We start from the raw sequence: 18,637 nt of genomic DNA, 5'->3' as shown, positions 1-18,637 counted from the left end.
GCCACTCTCTAACTGCTGTTGAATAAACACTAAGTCTAACCGTAATTGTCATTCAGACTGTGAGTCATAATTCTGGTTCTCCTTTTGGTGTGATAATTTAGAACTTACATTCTCTTGTTAAATGATAGCTTTTTCTTCCTTATGTTTGCGCATATGAAGTGTAAGGCTGAAAGTTTAGTGTAGAATCTAAAGGAAATGCTTGCTCTGTGAATATTATTGGTATATATAAATATACAGGAAGTATTCTCTATATAAATAGTATAATTGGAAAGGGTGTTGCAGCACTCAACTATTTACACCTCCAGATGATGGTACTTCCATTTATCACTACCAGCTGCCCAATCAATATTCAATGCTACTCAGAACCAGGTTTAATATCTCACCATATGTCGGGAAATTTGTTGTTATGTGGCAGCAGTTCATTGCAATACATAATAATAAAAATTGTGAATTACAGAAAGTACAGTATATGTGTGTGTTTGTGTGTAATAGTTAAATAAAATAAGTAACAAAAAAAATAGTGAGTTAGTGTTCATGGGTTCAATGTTCATTCTGAAATTGGATGGCAGAGGGGAAGAAGCTGTCTCTGAACTGCTGAGTCTGTGTCTTCAGGCTCCTGTACCTCCTCCTTGATAGTAGCAATGAGAAGAGGGCATGTCCTGGATGATGAGGGTCCTTAAAGAAGGACGCCACCTTTTTGAGGCATTGCTCTTCACAGATGTCCCAGATGCTGGGGAGGCGAGTGCCCGTGATGGAGCTGACTGAGTGCACAACCTTTGGCAACTTATTTCAATCCTGTGGAGTGCCCCACCCACACCAGAAGGTAATGGAGCTAGCTAATTATCAATTAACTCCCTATGCTTTAACCTTTTAAAAAGATCACTCTTCAATATATTTCATTTATTCATATTTTCCTGCCACAAATCAATTCAATCTTTTAGTTCTGCACTAGATACTTCTAGCTTCAATGCACTAGATTCTTCTAGCTTCGATTCACTAGATAATTTCTATAGGACAAGTTCTACAGGGCATCTGCCACAGCACTTAGGAACATAAGAAAACTTTAAAAGCATTCCATTATTCCATTTTATCAGTGCATTATGTGCCTTTTATTAGATTTACATTTAACCTTGGAGGAAGTCTGTAAAGCATCTAAGGATATAATTATATATACTGTAAAGTAAAACAGAAATTGTTGGAAATACAAAATTAACTTTTCAGGTCTGAAGATTTTTCATCATGAATTATGTTTAGCACTATAGATGCCAGCACTCCTTTTTCTTCCCCAGGATTTTCTATTTTATTTCAGATTTCCAGCATCTATAATAAGTTGCTCCTTGATAATTACATTGGGAATTAGTCAATTTGGCATGAATTTTCTCCAAGAGAAGCAATGTTTAATTCAAATCAGACTGATGGAAAGGAGCCTATTGTAACTCACAGTATGTACTGTATTCAATCAATGGTGACAGGACAAATCATAGTTTGGCTCACGTTGACTGTCTCAATCAGAAATATTATTGTCATGTAGGAATTTCCATTTGTAAATATCACATTGGTGTGGGACAGAGAGTCAACATTTTTGTTTACCAACTTCCTTCACTTTGCCAAATGTATTGACTTTTCCTGAGGTATTCCATTCTTCAGGATTTCAGTCAGAAGAATTTACATAAAGAGAAATTATGCACTGTTAAAGAGGAAATAAATTGCAGGGGCTGAATAATCTCTCATTGTTATGTTCTTAAAGTTAAGAGTTAAGTTAGTTGATAAAAGCCGGCTGATTTAGCACTAATCATTCTCTTTCAAACTTGGCACATTCCTGATTTCTACAGCCTGGCTAAGTATTACAAGAACTCATTGAAACATCAAGTGAGCAAGAAATGCCCTTCTGAAATAGTGTTTATATAAAAGATGATGTTAAATTATCTGTACAGTACATCTCAACTATGTCACACAGCAATGGGAATGGTTGTTATTGAAACTGGGTGCCAAAAGGGGAACAATGTTCAATTTGGGAAAACATGGGTAGGGTAAACAGGCAGAATCTTTTGAATTATCAAATAATGAGATCATACCTTTAAGGTGAGAGGGGGAAAGTTTAATGGGATGTGCTGGGCAAGTTTTTTTTAAACAAGGAGAGTGATTGATGTCTGGAACTCACTGGCAGGGGTGGTAGAGAAGTTAGTGGTGCTCAAGTGGCTTTTAGATAGATACAATGAATACACAGGGAATGAAGAGATATGGATCGTGGAAGCAGAAGTGATTAGATTAATTTGTCATAATCTTTAATGCAGACATTGTGAGCTGAAGGTCCATTTCCCCTGCTGTACTGTTCAATGTTCTTGGAACAGGGGTTCCCAATTTTTTTTAATGCCATGGACCAATACCATTAAACAAGGGGTCTGTGGTCCCCAGGTGGGGAACCCCTGTCTTAGGGGAACAAATTCATGTACATAGAAAGGAGGTATGATGCTACCGTGGATAAAATGCAGCATCCATCTGTTCCACTAGTACCAGAGTTACAAGGATTTTACTTAAAATAAATCAGAGAAGTTGAACATTAATGTGTGAAGAACTTCACCTAAGCACACGAAAGAGCAAACAATGAACAATAATTTAAACTAGTCAATGAATTGGTAACAAGAGAACATAATTTTAAAGTTAATATGAGAATATAAAAAAGGGGTGTTGAAGAATTTTAAAAATCAGAATATTGAATATATTTTTGCAAGGAGCTGGAAAGTCTAGTTAAATCAGATTTAACAATAAGTAAGGCCAGTGCTTAAGGAAGTGATTCAGAAAGCAAGAGAATAGGGGATACAATGTCTGGAATTGGGTCTGCTTAGTTACCACAGGTACAAAGAATCAAGTAGCAAATTAAAAACTGACACCAGAATTCATGTATTGTGGCAACCCACTTCCTGCGCAGGTGAACCGGCTCACAAATATGCAGCACGCGGGGGGAGACTTTGGTAATGCACCTCTGATGTCATTTCCGCCTGGAGAGGGCGGGCACTAGGGCTTAAATGCCAGCGCCGCAAAGTTTGAATAAACTAGTCTCGAAACGACTTCTGGGCCACAGGATTACCAAAGACGGGGTAACACCTCTGCCCACCAAGGTAGACGCGATCTGCCTCTTTGCCCGGCCCAACACGGTCAAAGGCCTACAGGAGTTCGTTGGTATGGTGAACTTCTACCACCGTTTCCTCCCCTCCGCAGCCCATATCATGCGCCCTTTGTACACCCTGATGTTGGGTAAAGGCAAGGACATTACTTGGGACGAGGAGGCCGCGGCCGCTTTCATTAAAGCCAAGGAAGCCTTGGCAGATGCCGCGATGCTGGTGCACCCCAGAATGGACGTTCCAACCGCCCTCACGGTGAACGCATCCGACACAGCAGTCGGTGGGGTGCTGGAGCAGCTCATCGAGGGGCACTGGCAACCCCTGGTGCTCTTCAGCAAGAACCTACGACCACGCGAACTCAAGTACAGTGCTTTCGACCGGGAGCTGTTGGCACTGTATCTGGCAATCCGGCATTTCAGGTACTTCTTAGAAGGCAGACCGTTCACCGCGTTCACGGACCACAAACCGTTGACCTTTGCGTTCACGAAGGTGTCCGATCCCTGGTCAGCTCACCAGCAGCGACATCTGTTCTACATCTCCGAGTACACGACGGACATCCAGCATGTCTCAGGAAAGGACAACGTCGTGGCGGACGCACACTCCAGACCAGCTGTCCAGGCCCTGTCCCTGGGGGTGGACTATGCAGCACTGGCGGAGGCACAGCAGGCAGACGATGAGATGCCCAGCTACAGGACCACAGTCTCGGGTTTGCAGCTGCAGGACTTTCTTGTAGGCCCAGGTGAGAGGACCCTCCTGAGCGACGTGGCTACTGGCCAATCTCGCCCCATCGTCCCGGCAGCCTGGAGACGGCGAGTTTTCGACTCCATACATGGTTTGGCACACCCATCTATCAGGACAACCGTCCGGCTGGTCTCCAGCAAGTTTGCATGGCACGGACTTCGCAAGCAGGTCAGTGAATGGGCCAGAACGTGCACGCAGTGCCAAACAGCCAAGGTACAGCGGCACACTAAAGCCCCACCGCAGCAGTTCGAACCCACCCACCAGAGGCTCGACCACATTCATGTGGATATCGTGGGCCCCCTACCAGTGTCCCGAGGAGCGCGGTACCTCCTAGCTATGGTAGACCAGTTCACGAGGTGGCCAGAGGCAGTCCCGCTCACCGACACATCTGCCGATTCCTGCGCCCGAGCACTGATCACAATCTAGGTAGCATGTTTCAGGGTACCAGCCCACATTACCTCCGACAGAGGCCCAGTTCACCTCCAGCCTGTTGGGAATGCAGCTACACCACACAACTGCCTACCACCCACAGTCGAACGGACTAGTGGAACGCTTCCACCGTCACTTGAAGTCGGCTCTCATGGCCCGCCTGAGAGGACCTAACTGGGTGGACGAGCTTCCTTGGGTCCTGCTTGGAATTCGCACAGTGCCCAAAGAGGATCTGCACGCCTCGTCGGCCGAGTTGGTGTACAGCGCACCCCTGGCCGTCCCGGGAGAGTTCATACCAAGGTGGCAAGAGGAAGAACCCACTGGAGTCCTGGACAGACTACGCGAAAGGCTCGGCAACCTGGCCCCCGTGCTGACTTCACAGCACGGACGGACCCCGACCCATGTACCCAAAGACCTGCAGAACTGTAAGTTTGTGTTTGTACAAAGGAGTGGACACTGGGCACCGCTACAGCAGCCGTATGAGGGGCCATACAAGGCGATTAACAACAACGGGTCCACATACGTTCTGGACATTGGGGGAAAAGAGGAGGTTTTCATGGTGGACCGACTCAAACCAGCCCACGTGGACGGCGCAGCCGGTCGAGGTTCAGGCACCGCGGCGCAGAGGCAGACTTCCCAAACAGAGGCTGATCCAGACTGTGGACACTGGGAGGAGTATCGCCAGTCGCCAGTTCTGGGGGGGGGGGGGTGTTATGTGGCAACCCACTTTCTGCGCAGGCGAACCGGCTCACAAATAGCCAGTGCGTGGGGGGAGACTTTGGTAATGCACCTCTGATGTCATTTCCGCCTGGAGAGAGTGGGCACTAGGGATTTAAATATCAGCACCAGGAAGTTTGAATAAACTAGTCTCGAAACAACTTACCGGCTGCGTGTCGTTGTCTCTAGCTCTGTATGTAGTACATCGCTACAATATCTCAGTAAATAACAATACATTCAGATCATGGAACAGTTAATAAATATTCATCATGAGCTCTGCCATGTATGGGGAAAGAAGTTAAAAATTATTGGAAATGTAACCTATTGACATGGAATATAACCATCAATGGCCTTTGAAATATTCAGAATAATCGACTCATTAATGACTCTAAAATGCCATACATAATGTTCAGTTGAGCCTACAACGTTATTATTCAGCAAAGAAAAGTGTGTGGAGGAGGAAATTTCCCTGCAGATGTGAAAAACAACTGCACTAAGTGGAGTAAAAGTTACATAATTTGAACAAGAGTCCATTTGTTCTGTAGATTAGCTCTACTCCAGCATATTTGAAATTAACATATAGTATGGTGGCAAGAAAGATTGAGAAACTGTGTTCAACCATTGGGAGCCTCAAAGCATCTAACATAATTGTTATGAAGTCACAATAGTTAGTACCTGTAAAAAGACTTCTGGAGTCTTTATCAAAAAACAATAGGTATGATTCACTAACAACTACCAGAAGATCCAAGAACTAATTAACCAAAAATGCAAGGTATTCCAGGATTGGAAAATCTGCTGTGTCTCAAAAGAAACATCTCTGCAGGCACATGAAGGCTGAAATCTAACAAAAACCATGTCATGTTCCATGAATGGTGCACAGAAGGAGCACACGTGATCATCAATTTTGCATCTGATAACCACAACAGACATGGAGTCTTCTGGGCTTTAAAGACCACATATGGCTGAAGTGTCTCTAGTCCCACCCTGAAGAATACCAAGAACAGAAGAAAACTCAAGGACAGAGAAGCAGTCTCAGATCACTCGAGGAAGGGCTTTAAAGGACTTCCAAGATTTTATCCTCAATCTGAATCTTCTTCACTTAATTCCACAAGAGAACATTCAGTACAACCTTGCTACCACTCCACATGAACAAAAGTTGAAAAGATTTCATGGCAATTGAAAAATGTCAAGACCACCTGGCAGATGGATGCCTGAAGAACTTTTAATGCATGACAGATATACACAAATTCACAGCTTCATCTTCCACATTTGGGAAGCAGAGGAACATACCAGAGAATCTCAGGAATGTAATAAGTACAACCATTGTCAAGAAAGGAGACAAATCCAGTAGCAGAACTACAGGAGGAAAAGTCAACATCAGTATCCTCCTCAGCCACCTCCTTTTAATGCAGGAGTAGCTCCCCACATCACAATGCAGTTTCCATCTACTGTGTGACAGGTCTCAGCAATGCAGCATGCAACACCAACCAGAAACACAGCCTTACAAAAACCTTTGGCCTCTTAGATGTCTTGTGTGCTGGATAAATAAGAAGAAACTCTGAGCTTAGTAATGTCCATGCATTGTGCAGTCTGGAGACCTCCATTTTGCAGATACAGCCAACCTTAGGTACAATCTAATGCTATTATAAATTGAGCTGACATAATGATTATAAACACAAGAGATCCTGCAAATGCTGAAATCTTGAGCAACACACAGAAAATATTGGATAAACTCTGCAAATCAGGCAGCATCCATGGAGGAGAATAAACAGTCGAGATTTGGGGTCAAGATCCTTCATTAGGACTGAAAAGGAGGGGCAGAAACCAGAATAAAAAGGTGGAAGGAGGGGAAGAAGTACAAGCTGGCAGGTGAAGGGGAAGTGGGTTGGAGGGTAGAGGGTGGATGAAGTAAGAAGCTGGGAGGCGATAGTAGGAAGAGGTAAAGGCAGATGAAGAAGGAGTCAGATAGGAGAGGACAGTGGATTATGGAAGAAAGGGAAAGTGGAGGGGCACCAGAGGGAAGCGATAGATAGATGAGAGGAAAAGAACGGGTGAAAGGGGCACCAAAATGGGAAATGGGAAAAGAGGAAGGGAGAGAGCGCAAAAATTACCGTAAGTTAGAAAAATCTGTTTTGATGGCATTGGGTAGGAGGCTACCCAGATGGAATATAAGATGTTGCTCCTCCATCTGAGTTTGGGTTCATCATGGCAGTAGAGGAGACCATGGACAAACATGGCAGAATGGGAATGGGAAGTTGAACTGAAATGACTTCACAATTAGTTTCTATACCCTAGTTGTGGGAGTAATTACCAGGGTTCTTACTTCTGATGCTGTTTCTGTGACTAATCATAAATTTAGCATTAGAATGAGAAACTCATTGCCACAATTCTCGCAGAAGTAGGGTTCATAAGTGTTGAAATTAATTTTTAAAAAGGAGAGAGGAGAAAGTAGACCAGGCTTGGTTGCTGATGTGAATTAAAACACTGACACACATTTGACAGCCTGAATGACAGTTTTCAATCCTGAAATGCCCTATATTCTGTTTCTTTTTGCATCAATTCAAAATCTACCAAAACTAGTCAACGATAAGATGGCAGATTCTAAATGGTTGACAACTGCAGTCTGGTTCTGATTATGAATCAGGAGTAACATGGGCTTTGTAACGAGAGGTTAACCCATCATTTCTTACTTAAGTCAGAAGTAATGATTGTAAATTGAAAAAATATTAACAAAGCACTTTTCTAAATCTACTCCCTACACCTCAGTTCGTAAGAGCAATTCACCCTTTCTAGACATCATTCAAAGTTCAAAATTCAAGTTCAAAGTACATTTGAATGAAGTTATCCTATATTTTCCTATGCTACATTGACTACTGTGTTGGTGCTGCTTCCTGCACCCATGTGGAGCTTGTCAACTTTATCAACTTTGTCTTCAATTTACACCCTGTCCTCAAACTTACCTGGTCCATTTCCAACACCTCCCTCCCCTTTCTCAATCTCTCTGTCTCTATCTCTGGAGACAGATGACTATTATAAACCCACTGATTGTCACAGCTACCTGGACTATACCACTTTCCACTCTGTCACCTGTAAAAATGCCATTCCCTTCTCCAACTCCACCACATCTGCTTTCAGAAAGAGGCTTTTCATTCCAGAACTAAGGAGATGTCCTCCTTCTTCCAAGAAAAGGGCTTCTCTTCCTCCACCATCAACACTGGCCTCAAATGCATCTCTTCCATTTTGTGTAAGTCTGTTCTCACCCATTTCTCCTGCCACCCCAGGAGGGATATGGTTCCTCGTGTCCTCACCTACCACCCCACCAGCCTCTGCGTCCAGCATGTAATTCTCTGTAACTTTCCCAATCTCCAATGGGATCCCACCACCAAGCACATCCTTTCCTGCCCTCCACTTTCTACCTCTGCAGGGATCGTTTCCTTGTCCATTTGTCCCTCCCACTGGATTTTCCTCCTGGCATTTCTTGCAAGTGGAACAAGTCCTACACTTGCCCCTACACCTTCTCCCTCATTACTGTTCAGGGCTTCAATCAGTCCTTCCAGGTGATGCGACACTTCACCTGAGAGTCTGTTGGGGTCATCTACTGTATCTGGTGCTCCTGGTGTGGCCTCCTGTATATCGGTGAGACCCGATGTAGATTGGGAGTCTGCTTCACCGAACACCTACGCTCCATCCGCCAGAAAAAGCGGGATCTCCCAGTGGTCACCCATTTTAATTCTACTTCCTATTTCCATTCCAACATGTCAGTCCATGACCTCCTTTACTGCCGCAATGAGGCCACACTCAGGTAGGAAGAGCAACACCTTATATCCCATCTTTTTTTTCTCCAACCTGATGGGATGAATATTGCTTTCTCAAACTTCTGGTAATACACCCCCCCCCCCCACTTCTCCATTCCCTATTCTTGTTGCCCTCTGTCACCTTATCATGTTATCCGCCCATCACCTCCCTCTGGTGCTCCTCCCTGTTTTCTTTCTTCCATAGCCTTTCATCCTCTCCTATCAGTTTCCCCCTTCTTCAGACCTTTATTTCTTTTGCCAATCAACTTCCCAGCTCTTTACTTCACCCCTGCCCCTCCTAGTTTCACCTCTCACCTTGTGTTTCTCCCTGCCCTCCCCCCACTTTCTTACTCTGACTCCTCATCTTCTTTATCTAGTCCTGCTGAAGGGTTTGGGTGCAAAATGTCAACTGTACTCTTTTCTGTAGATGATGCCTGGCCTGCTGAGTTCCTCCAGCATTTTGTGTGTGTGTTGCTTGGATTTTCAGCAACTGCAGATTTTCTCTTTTTTGTGATTGGACTATATTTTCCAGACTCAATTTAAGCCTTAGAGTTATAGAGACACGCAGAGTCATAGAGCACCACAGCACAGATACAGGGCCTTTGGCAACTATAGCCCACGCTGAAGTATTACTCTACCTACTCCCATTGATCTGGACCATAAACCTCCATACCCCTCTCAACCAGGTACCTATTCAAACTTCTCTTAAATCAAACCTGCATCCACCACATGGGCTGGCAGTTAATTCTGCACTCTCACTGCTTTCTGTGTGAAGAAGTTCCCCCTCATGCTCCCCTTAAAAATTTCACCTTTCACCCAACCCATGACCTTTAGTTCTAGTTGCACCCAACCTCTGTGGAAAAGTTTGCCTGCATTTACCCTTTCTTTATCTCATGTAATTTCCCATCTTTTCATTCCACCAATGCAATTCCTCTTTCACCCACAAGTCAGTCTGTAATTTACTCGCAACTCACCTGGAACACCATTCTACATCCTCCTGTTCCTCTCTAAACTCCACTCCCTAACTGCACTTCCTTTAATTCCACTGGCTTAATTTCTCCTCCTTCAGAATCAGAATCAGGTTTAATATAAATTAAAATAGTTAAGTTAAATAAATAGTGCAAAACAGAAATAAAAAAGTAGTGATAGAGTGTGCCTTCAGGCTTCTGTACCTTCTTCTTGACAGTAACAATGTAACAATGAAAAGGGACATGTCCTGGGTGGTGGGGGTCTTTAATGATAGATGCCACCTTACTGAGACACCACTCCTTGAAGACGTCTTGGATACTATGGAAGTTATTACCCATGATGGTGCTGACTAATTTTACAACTTTCTGCAACTTGCCTTGATCCTGTGCAGTAGCCCTCCCCCCCCCCCCCCCCCACCAGACCGTGAGGCAGTCAGTCAGGATGCTCTCCAACAATACATCTGTAGAAGTTTTCAAGTAAAAACCAAATCTCGTCAAACTCCAAATGAAATACAGCTGCTGGCTTGCCGTCTTTATAACTGCATCGATATGTTGGGACCAGGTTAGCACTGTTCCTCAGCATTATTCTCAGCAAGTTACTTTGCTCAGAGCCATTCCTACCTAATGAGTGATTCCATTGATTCAATATTGTGACCTTCCATTTACACAAGAATTCCCACCAGCTGGCTATTGGATATGGAATCACTTCCATTAACAGCAGGGTCCAAGTTCAAACTGATTGTCTTCAGCAGACACTGATATGCGAGCATGGTGTCCAAACCACTGATATAAGCACAAATAAAATGTAAGTAACAGTTGGACGTGCAGTCACCTTTCACTCCACGATTCAATTATCACAACAGATCATTTACTGCAGGTTCATTTTATCTTCCTGATCCAATCATTATTAAATCCATACTGGCTGATTAAATAATGTTTCCCATATTTCTTCCAAAAGTCTATTGATGCTTGTTGTCTAAGTTTCCAAGCCATAACTGGGGCAAGTATCAGAAAAAAGTGAAACTGTAATCCAGCAGTAAAAAATCTTTCTTTGGGAAATAATTGGGGAATTTTATTCACTCTTTTGAATTTCCCATGTTAAAGACAAAGTGCAATTACTAAGATAAAGAGTGCCAGTTACTTGAAATTTAAAAGCTTTTATGTAAATATATTATGGTTGATTGGAATAATGGTTAAGGCCTTGCAAAGTTGATTATCTGGATTTCAGAAACTTCTTCCTTCTGCAGGTGTGCAGCATTCATGCAGAAAGTCAATGAGTGCATGAAGGTAGATTCTTGTTCACTATTGCACTCATGTGGGTCGAGATGTTCTTTAAAGATGTGCACGACTCTTGCTACGAATCATACTTACTGCTTTGTCTGCAAAAATGATAGTGTTACAGAGACCAGTTCAGCTGTTGTGTTAGCCAGGTATAATTACCTCAGTCATTGCGGTGCTGAGTCACATAAAACAGAAACCTCATGTTCAATCTCTAACTCTGCTACATTTACTGATTTATGCCATTACATTGCTATTTACAGTCACCCTACGTCTGATGAGTTAGGGAAGGGAAGAGAAGGAACAATCAGCTTCTGGGTTTTCATCAATAATCATTGCTGGAAAGAATGTATTTATAGATGAATACAATGCTGAAAACCCTGAATAGCCTGACAATATTCACTGACCCAAATTCATAGATTTCAATAAATGTCCATTAGATTCTAAACAACATGGAGGCAAGAAGCTGAGTGATCTTACTGCTGTCTTTTACCAGGAGGCTTCTCACCTCATTTGAGCTCACTCTGGGACTTTCCATCAAGCATCATCATGTGCCATTATTTAACATAGGAGTTCCCAGCCCTTTTTAAGCCATGGACCAATATTATTTAGCAAGGGGTCTGTGGATCCCAGGTTGGGAATGCCTGATTTAACACAATTCTTGCCTTCTGTGCTTGGCCACATTATGTAATTATTTCAATTTTAGCCTTTCCTGTGTCATCTTCACAATCTGTTTTTTTTAGTTCAGAAGCCAGCCATCCTGTTGTTAAATCAGTAGTGGCATGTAAATCCCCAAGAGTGTACTATTCCATAAAGAATATCAATCAAAATACTTCCCAAAATACTACAAAATAACACCATGATCCTTGCAACACACACAAAATGTTGGAGGAACTCAGCAGGCCAGGCAGCATCAATGGAAAAAAGTACAGTTGATGTTTTGGGCCAAAACCCTTCAGCAGGACATGCCTACCCTGAAGAAGTTTAAATCTTCATTTTGTGTGTGTTGCTCAGATTTCCAGCATCTGCAGATTTTCTCTTGTTGATGATGATCCTTGTTCCAGCTTCATCAGAAGGCTCTCAGCTAAGGTCATTCAGGATTACTAAACAAGAATTTTTACTGTATTTTTTGCTGGTATTATTTTTTTTGTCTACATTTTTTCTCAGGAAGCCTTTGACTCCTTGCTAAGAAGCAGCTCAAATGAGGTTCAACTATGTCTTTTCTATTCATTTCATTTTGGCTGGAGAACATTCACAACAAAACTCCATCTATTATTCACTGCCCACAGTTTCTCCACTTACAGCCCCCTTCAACCTCTCCTCCCCTCCCCCCACAACCTGCCAGTCATCCTGGGTTCATTAATCCCTTTGGGCTCCTGTCTCACCATTGTCTACGTCCTTATACTGGCTATTTTCTCTCTTCACTCTCAGTCCTGAGCAAGGTTTGGACCTGAACCGTTGGTAATTCCTTTCACCCCTAATAAATGCTACTCGAGTTCTTCATTCAGATTGTCCTTTGCTCCAGATTCCAGTATCTGTGGTCTCCTATACTTATCACATTCAAACTATTTTTTCCTTCCAATTCACTACCAGTTTACTCAGGGATCACCCAAGCAGGAACCTTGCCCATTTCCCCTTAAATGTTAACGTTTCAGCTGAAATAATTGAACTACGCACAGGCTAGATGTCAGCCTCAACCTTCAGTGAAATTAGTCATTGGGGAAACTAATGCTGACATCATTGCAAGCAGAGCTGTGTACCAGCTGATGACAGCATCTGTAAAATAGGGACACCATTTATAGGGGCAAGGTCAGAAATGCACAGCAGATTTTGATGTCAACCTGAAAGTCTCACAAACTGGAATATTCTCAGCCCAGGAAAGAAGTTTGCAATCTATCACGTGGGTCACTGGGGAAACCACAGTCCGCAGGTGTCAACCACAAATAACTTACAATTTTTTTCCAGAGGTCAGACAGTCAGTAAGTCCGGGCACAGCCAACCTCAGCCCAATCATCTGCAAACCTCAGAGTTTCCACCACACCCCTCCAGCTGCCTCAGCAACTGTCTATTCGGGGAAAGATCCCAACGTGCTTGTGCAAAGTGAACTCTTGCTGTGCAGGTTCTTTTCCCTGATTCAGGGATGGTGTTAACACACTATTCTTCTGTGATTGACTTTGTTAACCATTGAGAATATCATACCTTAGGGGAATTTATCTCCTTCAGGGTCTATCGAGGCGGGAACCCTGACTGATTTTAAACTCTTTGACCTTGAGGCATCACCAGCGGCGTGAAAACACGACAAGAATCCCACTTACCATGGCCTTAAAATAACTACATAAAAGACCTTCCAATAAATAAGATTTTTGGGATTTTGTGCTCCTGTCGGAGATATAAGATAAGCGTGTTTTGCTTCTCGCGGTTAAAGTTGCTGATAGAATTTAGAATTAGTAATTGCCACAGGAGTGATGTTTACATAGTGTGAGCCGGTGTTGCCTGGTGGAATGGAACAATAACTGTGGGTAATAAAATGAGATGGAAAATAAAAGGTTACACTGTCTGTTACAGTACCTTCCTCTGCCTGTCACTATCATCTCGGTGCCCACTGAATGGAACGTGCTCCACAGCAACTCGTTCTCCTTAACCAGTCTGATCACTGGCACCATCCTGCCGGTTTCCGGATCCATGGGATAGAAAATATTCTTTGCTCCAAAAATTCTCCTTAGGAAAAGTTTCGTCTGTAAAGTTGCTTGGCGATGTGTGCGCCAATCCTTCCGTTTGGAATCAGCGGCCGCACATCGGAACGGGAGTCTCGATCGCCATCAGGAAAGAAGCCAATGCTGGACTTTTACCATTTCCACGCAGCTCTGCTGAACGTGTTAATCCTTCAGTAATTTTCATCAAAAGAGCGTTTTGTTTTAAATATTTCTATCTGTGTCTAGAGCCTCGACGGCCATCTAGATAACGCCTTGGTGAGATAAAGCTGCGCACTGTCTGGATACGGGCGTGATTTTTGTCAGATAGAGATGGTAAATTCACTGTCAAAGACGAGGCCAGCGGTCACATCCTGATCCTCGGTGTAAGTGCTGATGCCGCGGTGTGCCTCTTCCGTCTGGATGCTGCTGTTGTCTCCCGTTGCTGCTTTATCTGACCCCTTGATCGCTTCTCTCGGGCTGGCTGTCTGCGGGCAGATCCTGGGAGGTTTGGATCTCCTGCCTGTCCCCGGCTGCCAGCCTCTATCCGAACAGATCCGGTCTCGAATCGCCTGGAACTGGTGATCTGATCTCTCATCACAGACCGTCGTCCCCCGGCTCACCTCTCGCTAACACTCTTGCCTAAAATTTCTTTTTATTTCTCATCTGACACGCTGCGATCACAAGATCTCTTCCGGGAGCCTCAGCCTCTCTGTTCCCTTCTCTGGGCTCCATCGTTTTCCTCTTAATCCAGTTATTTTTATCCAAGGCACCATCCCCCTCCCCGTCGCAATAATCGCCACGATATTCTCTCCAATTTAATCTTCTAAATTGTTGCCTTTTACTTCGCTTTGGGAAAAAAAAATCAGGCAGTGGAGACGGCGCGGTTAGTGCGCGAAGCTCTATCCATCATACAGTCGCGTCCTATTCTTATCATCAGGTCAATCAGCTGCTCGGAACGAGAAAAATAAACACTTATTTCAGCATCTGACGTGTCCCTTTCGCCCTCACGCCACGAATCCTGGCATCAGCAACATGTAACCGCATCTTCACCCAGACCCAAACCAGTTGCACAGTGATGTCAAGTCGCAGCCGGTGCCTGTTAGGTTCGGGATAATATAGACAGGCAGCAACCGACTCCTCGTTGCTCAGCCCCTATTAAAGAGACAGAGCCCCTTGGATAGTGTTTTGCGCGTTGTTTCTTGGAGAATTGCTAAAAATTTCCAGTCATGGATTCACAGCGAATTAGTATAACAAGGCGGCTTTTTTAAAAACTTGTGGATCAAGGTTATGCAATTTCAGTGGTGACTTTTAGTGAAATTATTGAGCAATCAATTACATCCATGCACTTTGTTCCTGTTAATTACCCTAATTCTCAAAATTTATATTATCTCATTCACACACACATACACACACAAAAGAAACGATTCAATTAGGCTCAAGAAGAACCATTTACTTTTGTGGACGAATAGACGAATTTTATAAAATGGTTAAGTATATGACAAAATTCTAAAATAAAATTGGGGAAAAAAAGCTGAAAACACCCTGTATAGCAGATAAAACCTATGGACAAAAGAAGGCAGGGTTCACATTAATGGTCAATTATATTTTTTCCATGGAAATATTTCAATCTGAATATAGAAAATACAGTAGAAAATGCGTGTTGTTTCGGTATTTCTTCAGGGATGCCTTTATGGAAAATATTTTATAATTGGGGAATGTGCAGATTATTTATAGGCACAGCTTTTGACAGCATGCGTGTGTAGATGAGGGCTTCACAATTATTTGCTATACTGAAGTCATGGAAATTGTTCCCACAATATTGACCTCCATCACCAGGGGCTGGATGCTCCCGATGTCTCTTGGCTGTTACTGAAACTTCTGGGCTCCTCACTGCTCTTTCTAGAATCCTTTCCTCTCTCGTGACTTTTACAAATTATGACAGAGCTATAGATGGCAAGTATTATTCTTTTGCAGTTTCCTTTGGACAATTCTGAGTACAGCACTTAAGATCATAAGACATTAAAACAGAAAAATGCCATTCAGCACATCGAATCTGCTCTGCCATTCTATCATGGCTGATCTATTTTCCCTCTCATCCATATTCTCCTGCCTTCTCCACATTACCTTTGACACCCTTACTATCAACCTCCACTTTAAATATACCCAAAGTCTTGGCCTTCACAGCTGTCTATGGCAATGAATTCCACATATTTACCACTCTCTGGCTAAAGAAATTCCTCCTCCTCTCTGTTCTAAGGGAACGTCCTTGTATTATGAGACAGTGCCCTCTGATCCTAGACTCCCCCAGTATTGGAAAACCCTCTCCACATTAAGGGGAAGTTTAAGGGAAGATGCAAAGTGTTTAGAAATCCAAGAAGAGGTTTATTTGGATGTTACTTCAGCTGTGAGAAGCTGGAAAAGTTAGAGTGAGTTCTGTTTGGAGTAGAAATTTAATGAGTGACCTCAAAGGATATTTATGAGGATGAGATGTTTTGATAGAGTGAATATCATTGGATATCATTGACATAATCTAAAATGCCATGGTAGTGTAGCGGTTAGCACAATGCTTTACAGTGCCAGTGACCCAGGGTTCAATTCCTGCAGCTGCCTTTAAGAAATTTGTATGTTCTCTCCATCACCAGCTGGGTTTCCTCCAAGTCCCACAGTCCAAATTGTCCCGTGATTAGGCAAGGGTTAAATCGGGGTTTGCTGGGCGGCGCAGCTCAAAGGGCCTACTCTGCACTATATCTAATAAATTCTTAAAAATTAAATGCTGGAGGAACTCAGCAGGTCAGGCGGCATCTATAGAAGGAAATGAACAGTCAATGTTTCAGGCCGAGACCCTTCATCACTACCCCCAGAGTTTTGAGTCTGTTGCTCTGGATTTCCAGGATCTGCACAACTCTTGGGTTTCCATTGGTATCACCTAGAAGGGGTCAAGGGCAGTGTTTTCGTTCAGTATTTTATCATGATCTGGAATATTATGATTGGTGCTATTTTACTAATTTTAGAAGGCCATTGAATTGGTAATATAATACAAATAAATCAGTTGAGTCAAGAATGAAGGCCTAAGTGAAATTAGAGTTTCAAAAGCCAGCCAGCCCAGACGTGATATGGACTGAATGGTTTCTTGTTCTGTACTGTACTGTACAGTTATTCTGTAGATTTGATACTTACATGCGAGGAGTTTGTAAAATCTCCCCATGACTGAGTGGGTTTCCTCAGAGTGAGGTGGTTTCCTCCTACATTTCAAAGATGTGTGGTTCGGTTTAGAGAGCTGTGGGCATGCTGTATTGGTGCTGGAGATAAAGTGATGCCTGTGGGCTGCCCAGCACAATCCTTGCTGATTTGATTTTATGCAAGCTATACGTTTCGCTTTATGTTTCTATGTACATGTGACCAATAAAACTCATCTTTAATAAGTTCACTTCGGCTGTTGGTTGGCAGACTGCAATTCCATATTGGCAATTATGAAACAACATACACAAACCATTCCTTTATTTAAAAACCAACATATTAGAGCTTAGTTAAAAAAGGCAAAGCATCAATGTAGACAGAAGTGTATAAATCTGGAATGCTGTAAATACATCCTCTTTGGTTTTGCAAACTTAGCTTACTTTAGCTTAATCAGCAAATTAGTGTTACAATGAGCACGGGTGACTGGCTGCATCATTGGTATGGGTGGGGTGGGGGTGACGCTGCACGGAATCGGAATAAGCTGCAGAAATTCATAAACTTAGTCAGCTCCCTTATGAGCCTTCTCAGCATCCACAACATCTTCAAGGAATGATGTGTCAAAAAGGCTGCACCCATTGTTAAGGACCCCCATCACCCAGGACATGCCCTCTTCCTGTTGCTACCATCAGGGACAAGGTACAGGAACAGCTTCTTCCCCTCTGCTGTCAGATTTCGGAATTGACATTTAGCCCATGAACGCTACTTCACTATTTTTTTCTCTTTTTGCACTATTTATTTAACTTTTAAAATTATATTAACCTCTTGCAGTAATTTACAGTTTTATTCTGTATTGCTGCTGCATAACAAGAAATTTCACGACATGTGCCAGTGATATTAAACCTGATACTGATTCTTAGTAGATATGTCCTTGGGCAGGAAATAGCATCTAGATCTTTTTTATCCAGTCCTGCCGAACGGTCTTGACATGAAACGCCGATTGTACTTTTTTCCATTGAGCTGCCTGGCCTGCTGAGTTCCTTCAGCATTTTGCGTATATTGCTTGGATTTCCAGCCTGTTCAAATTTTCTCTTGTTTGTGTCTGGATTTTGATGTTTGTTCCAGTGAAATCTTTGAAAACGGTGTTCTGTTCGTTGAAAACCTCTGAGCTCTATCATAGGAAAGATTTCCACGAGAATCAAGAAAATGCGTCAAGATTGTTCTTAAAGCTTCCATTAGAAATGTAAAGTAATAAACTACTTTTGATGGTTAAGATTTCAGGATGGCTTACTTCCTTATTAGCTTTTTGGTCCGAGGTGGATGATGCAAGCTCATCTATAATTGGCAAATTTTATGGCAGCAAATGCTTGATAGGTTATTACAAAGGTTCCATGCTCTGTCTGGAGATAGTTTGCTCTGTCTAAAGGGTGTGGAGGTGCTCTGTGCTGTCCTTTGTTCTCTGTTTACAGCAGACATATCCTGGAAATCCAAGGATTGTTGAGGATATTACAGTTTCTGGGAACCCTTGAATCATTTTCTCTGTTCTTCTGGGAATCCCTTCTTGTGACAGCTCAAAGCAATGTGCCTGTTTCAGAAGTTTATTGTGTTTGTCAGTGTGTTCAATGGATTGTGAGCAAGAATAAGAATGTGTATATGAAATATTTTCTTTCTCCAGCTCAAAAATAACTCAGTAGAAATTTATTGTTTGCTCTTTGTTTGTG

General features: G+C 42.9%; 1 protein-coding gene across 1 annotated transcript in view; it reads right to left on the bottom strand.

Moving 5' to 3' along the window:
- The window catches only part of fam222aa (family with sequence similarity 222 member Aa), a 228,939-nt gene extending 210,949 nt beyond the window's left edge, over window positions 1–17,990 (bottom strand). Inside the window, exon 1 of the mRNA XM_059987898.1 lies at window positions 13,618–17,990. Coding sequence (XP_059843881.1) covers window positions 13,618–13,733 — 116 coding nt within the window. The 5' untranslated portion in view covers window positions 13,734–17,990. The remainder of the gene's footprint in view (window positions 1–13,617) is intronic.
- Between the last annotated feature and the right edge of the window lie 647 nt (window positions 17,991–18,637).

The sequence above is a fragment of the Hypanus sabinus genome, chromosome 13 (assembly GCF_030144855.1).
Source record: "Hypanus sabinus isolate sHypSab1 chromosome 13, sHypSab1.hap1, whole genome shotgun sequence".
Classification (NCBI taxonomy): Eukaryota; Metazoa; Chordata; class Chondrichthyes; order Myliobatiformes; family Dasyatidae; genus Hypanus; species Hypanus sabinus.
The sequence above is the reverse complement of the archived record's forward strand: the minus strand, read 5'-3'. Positions and strand labels throughout refer to the sequence as shown.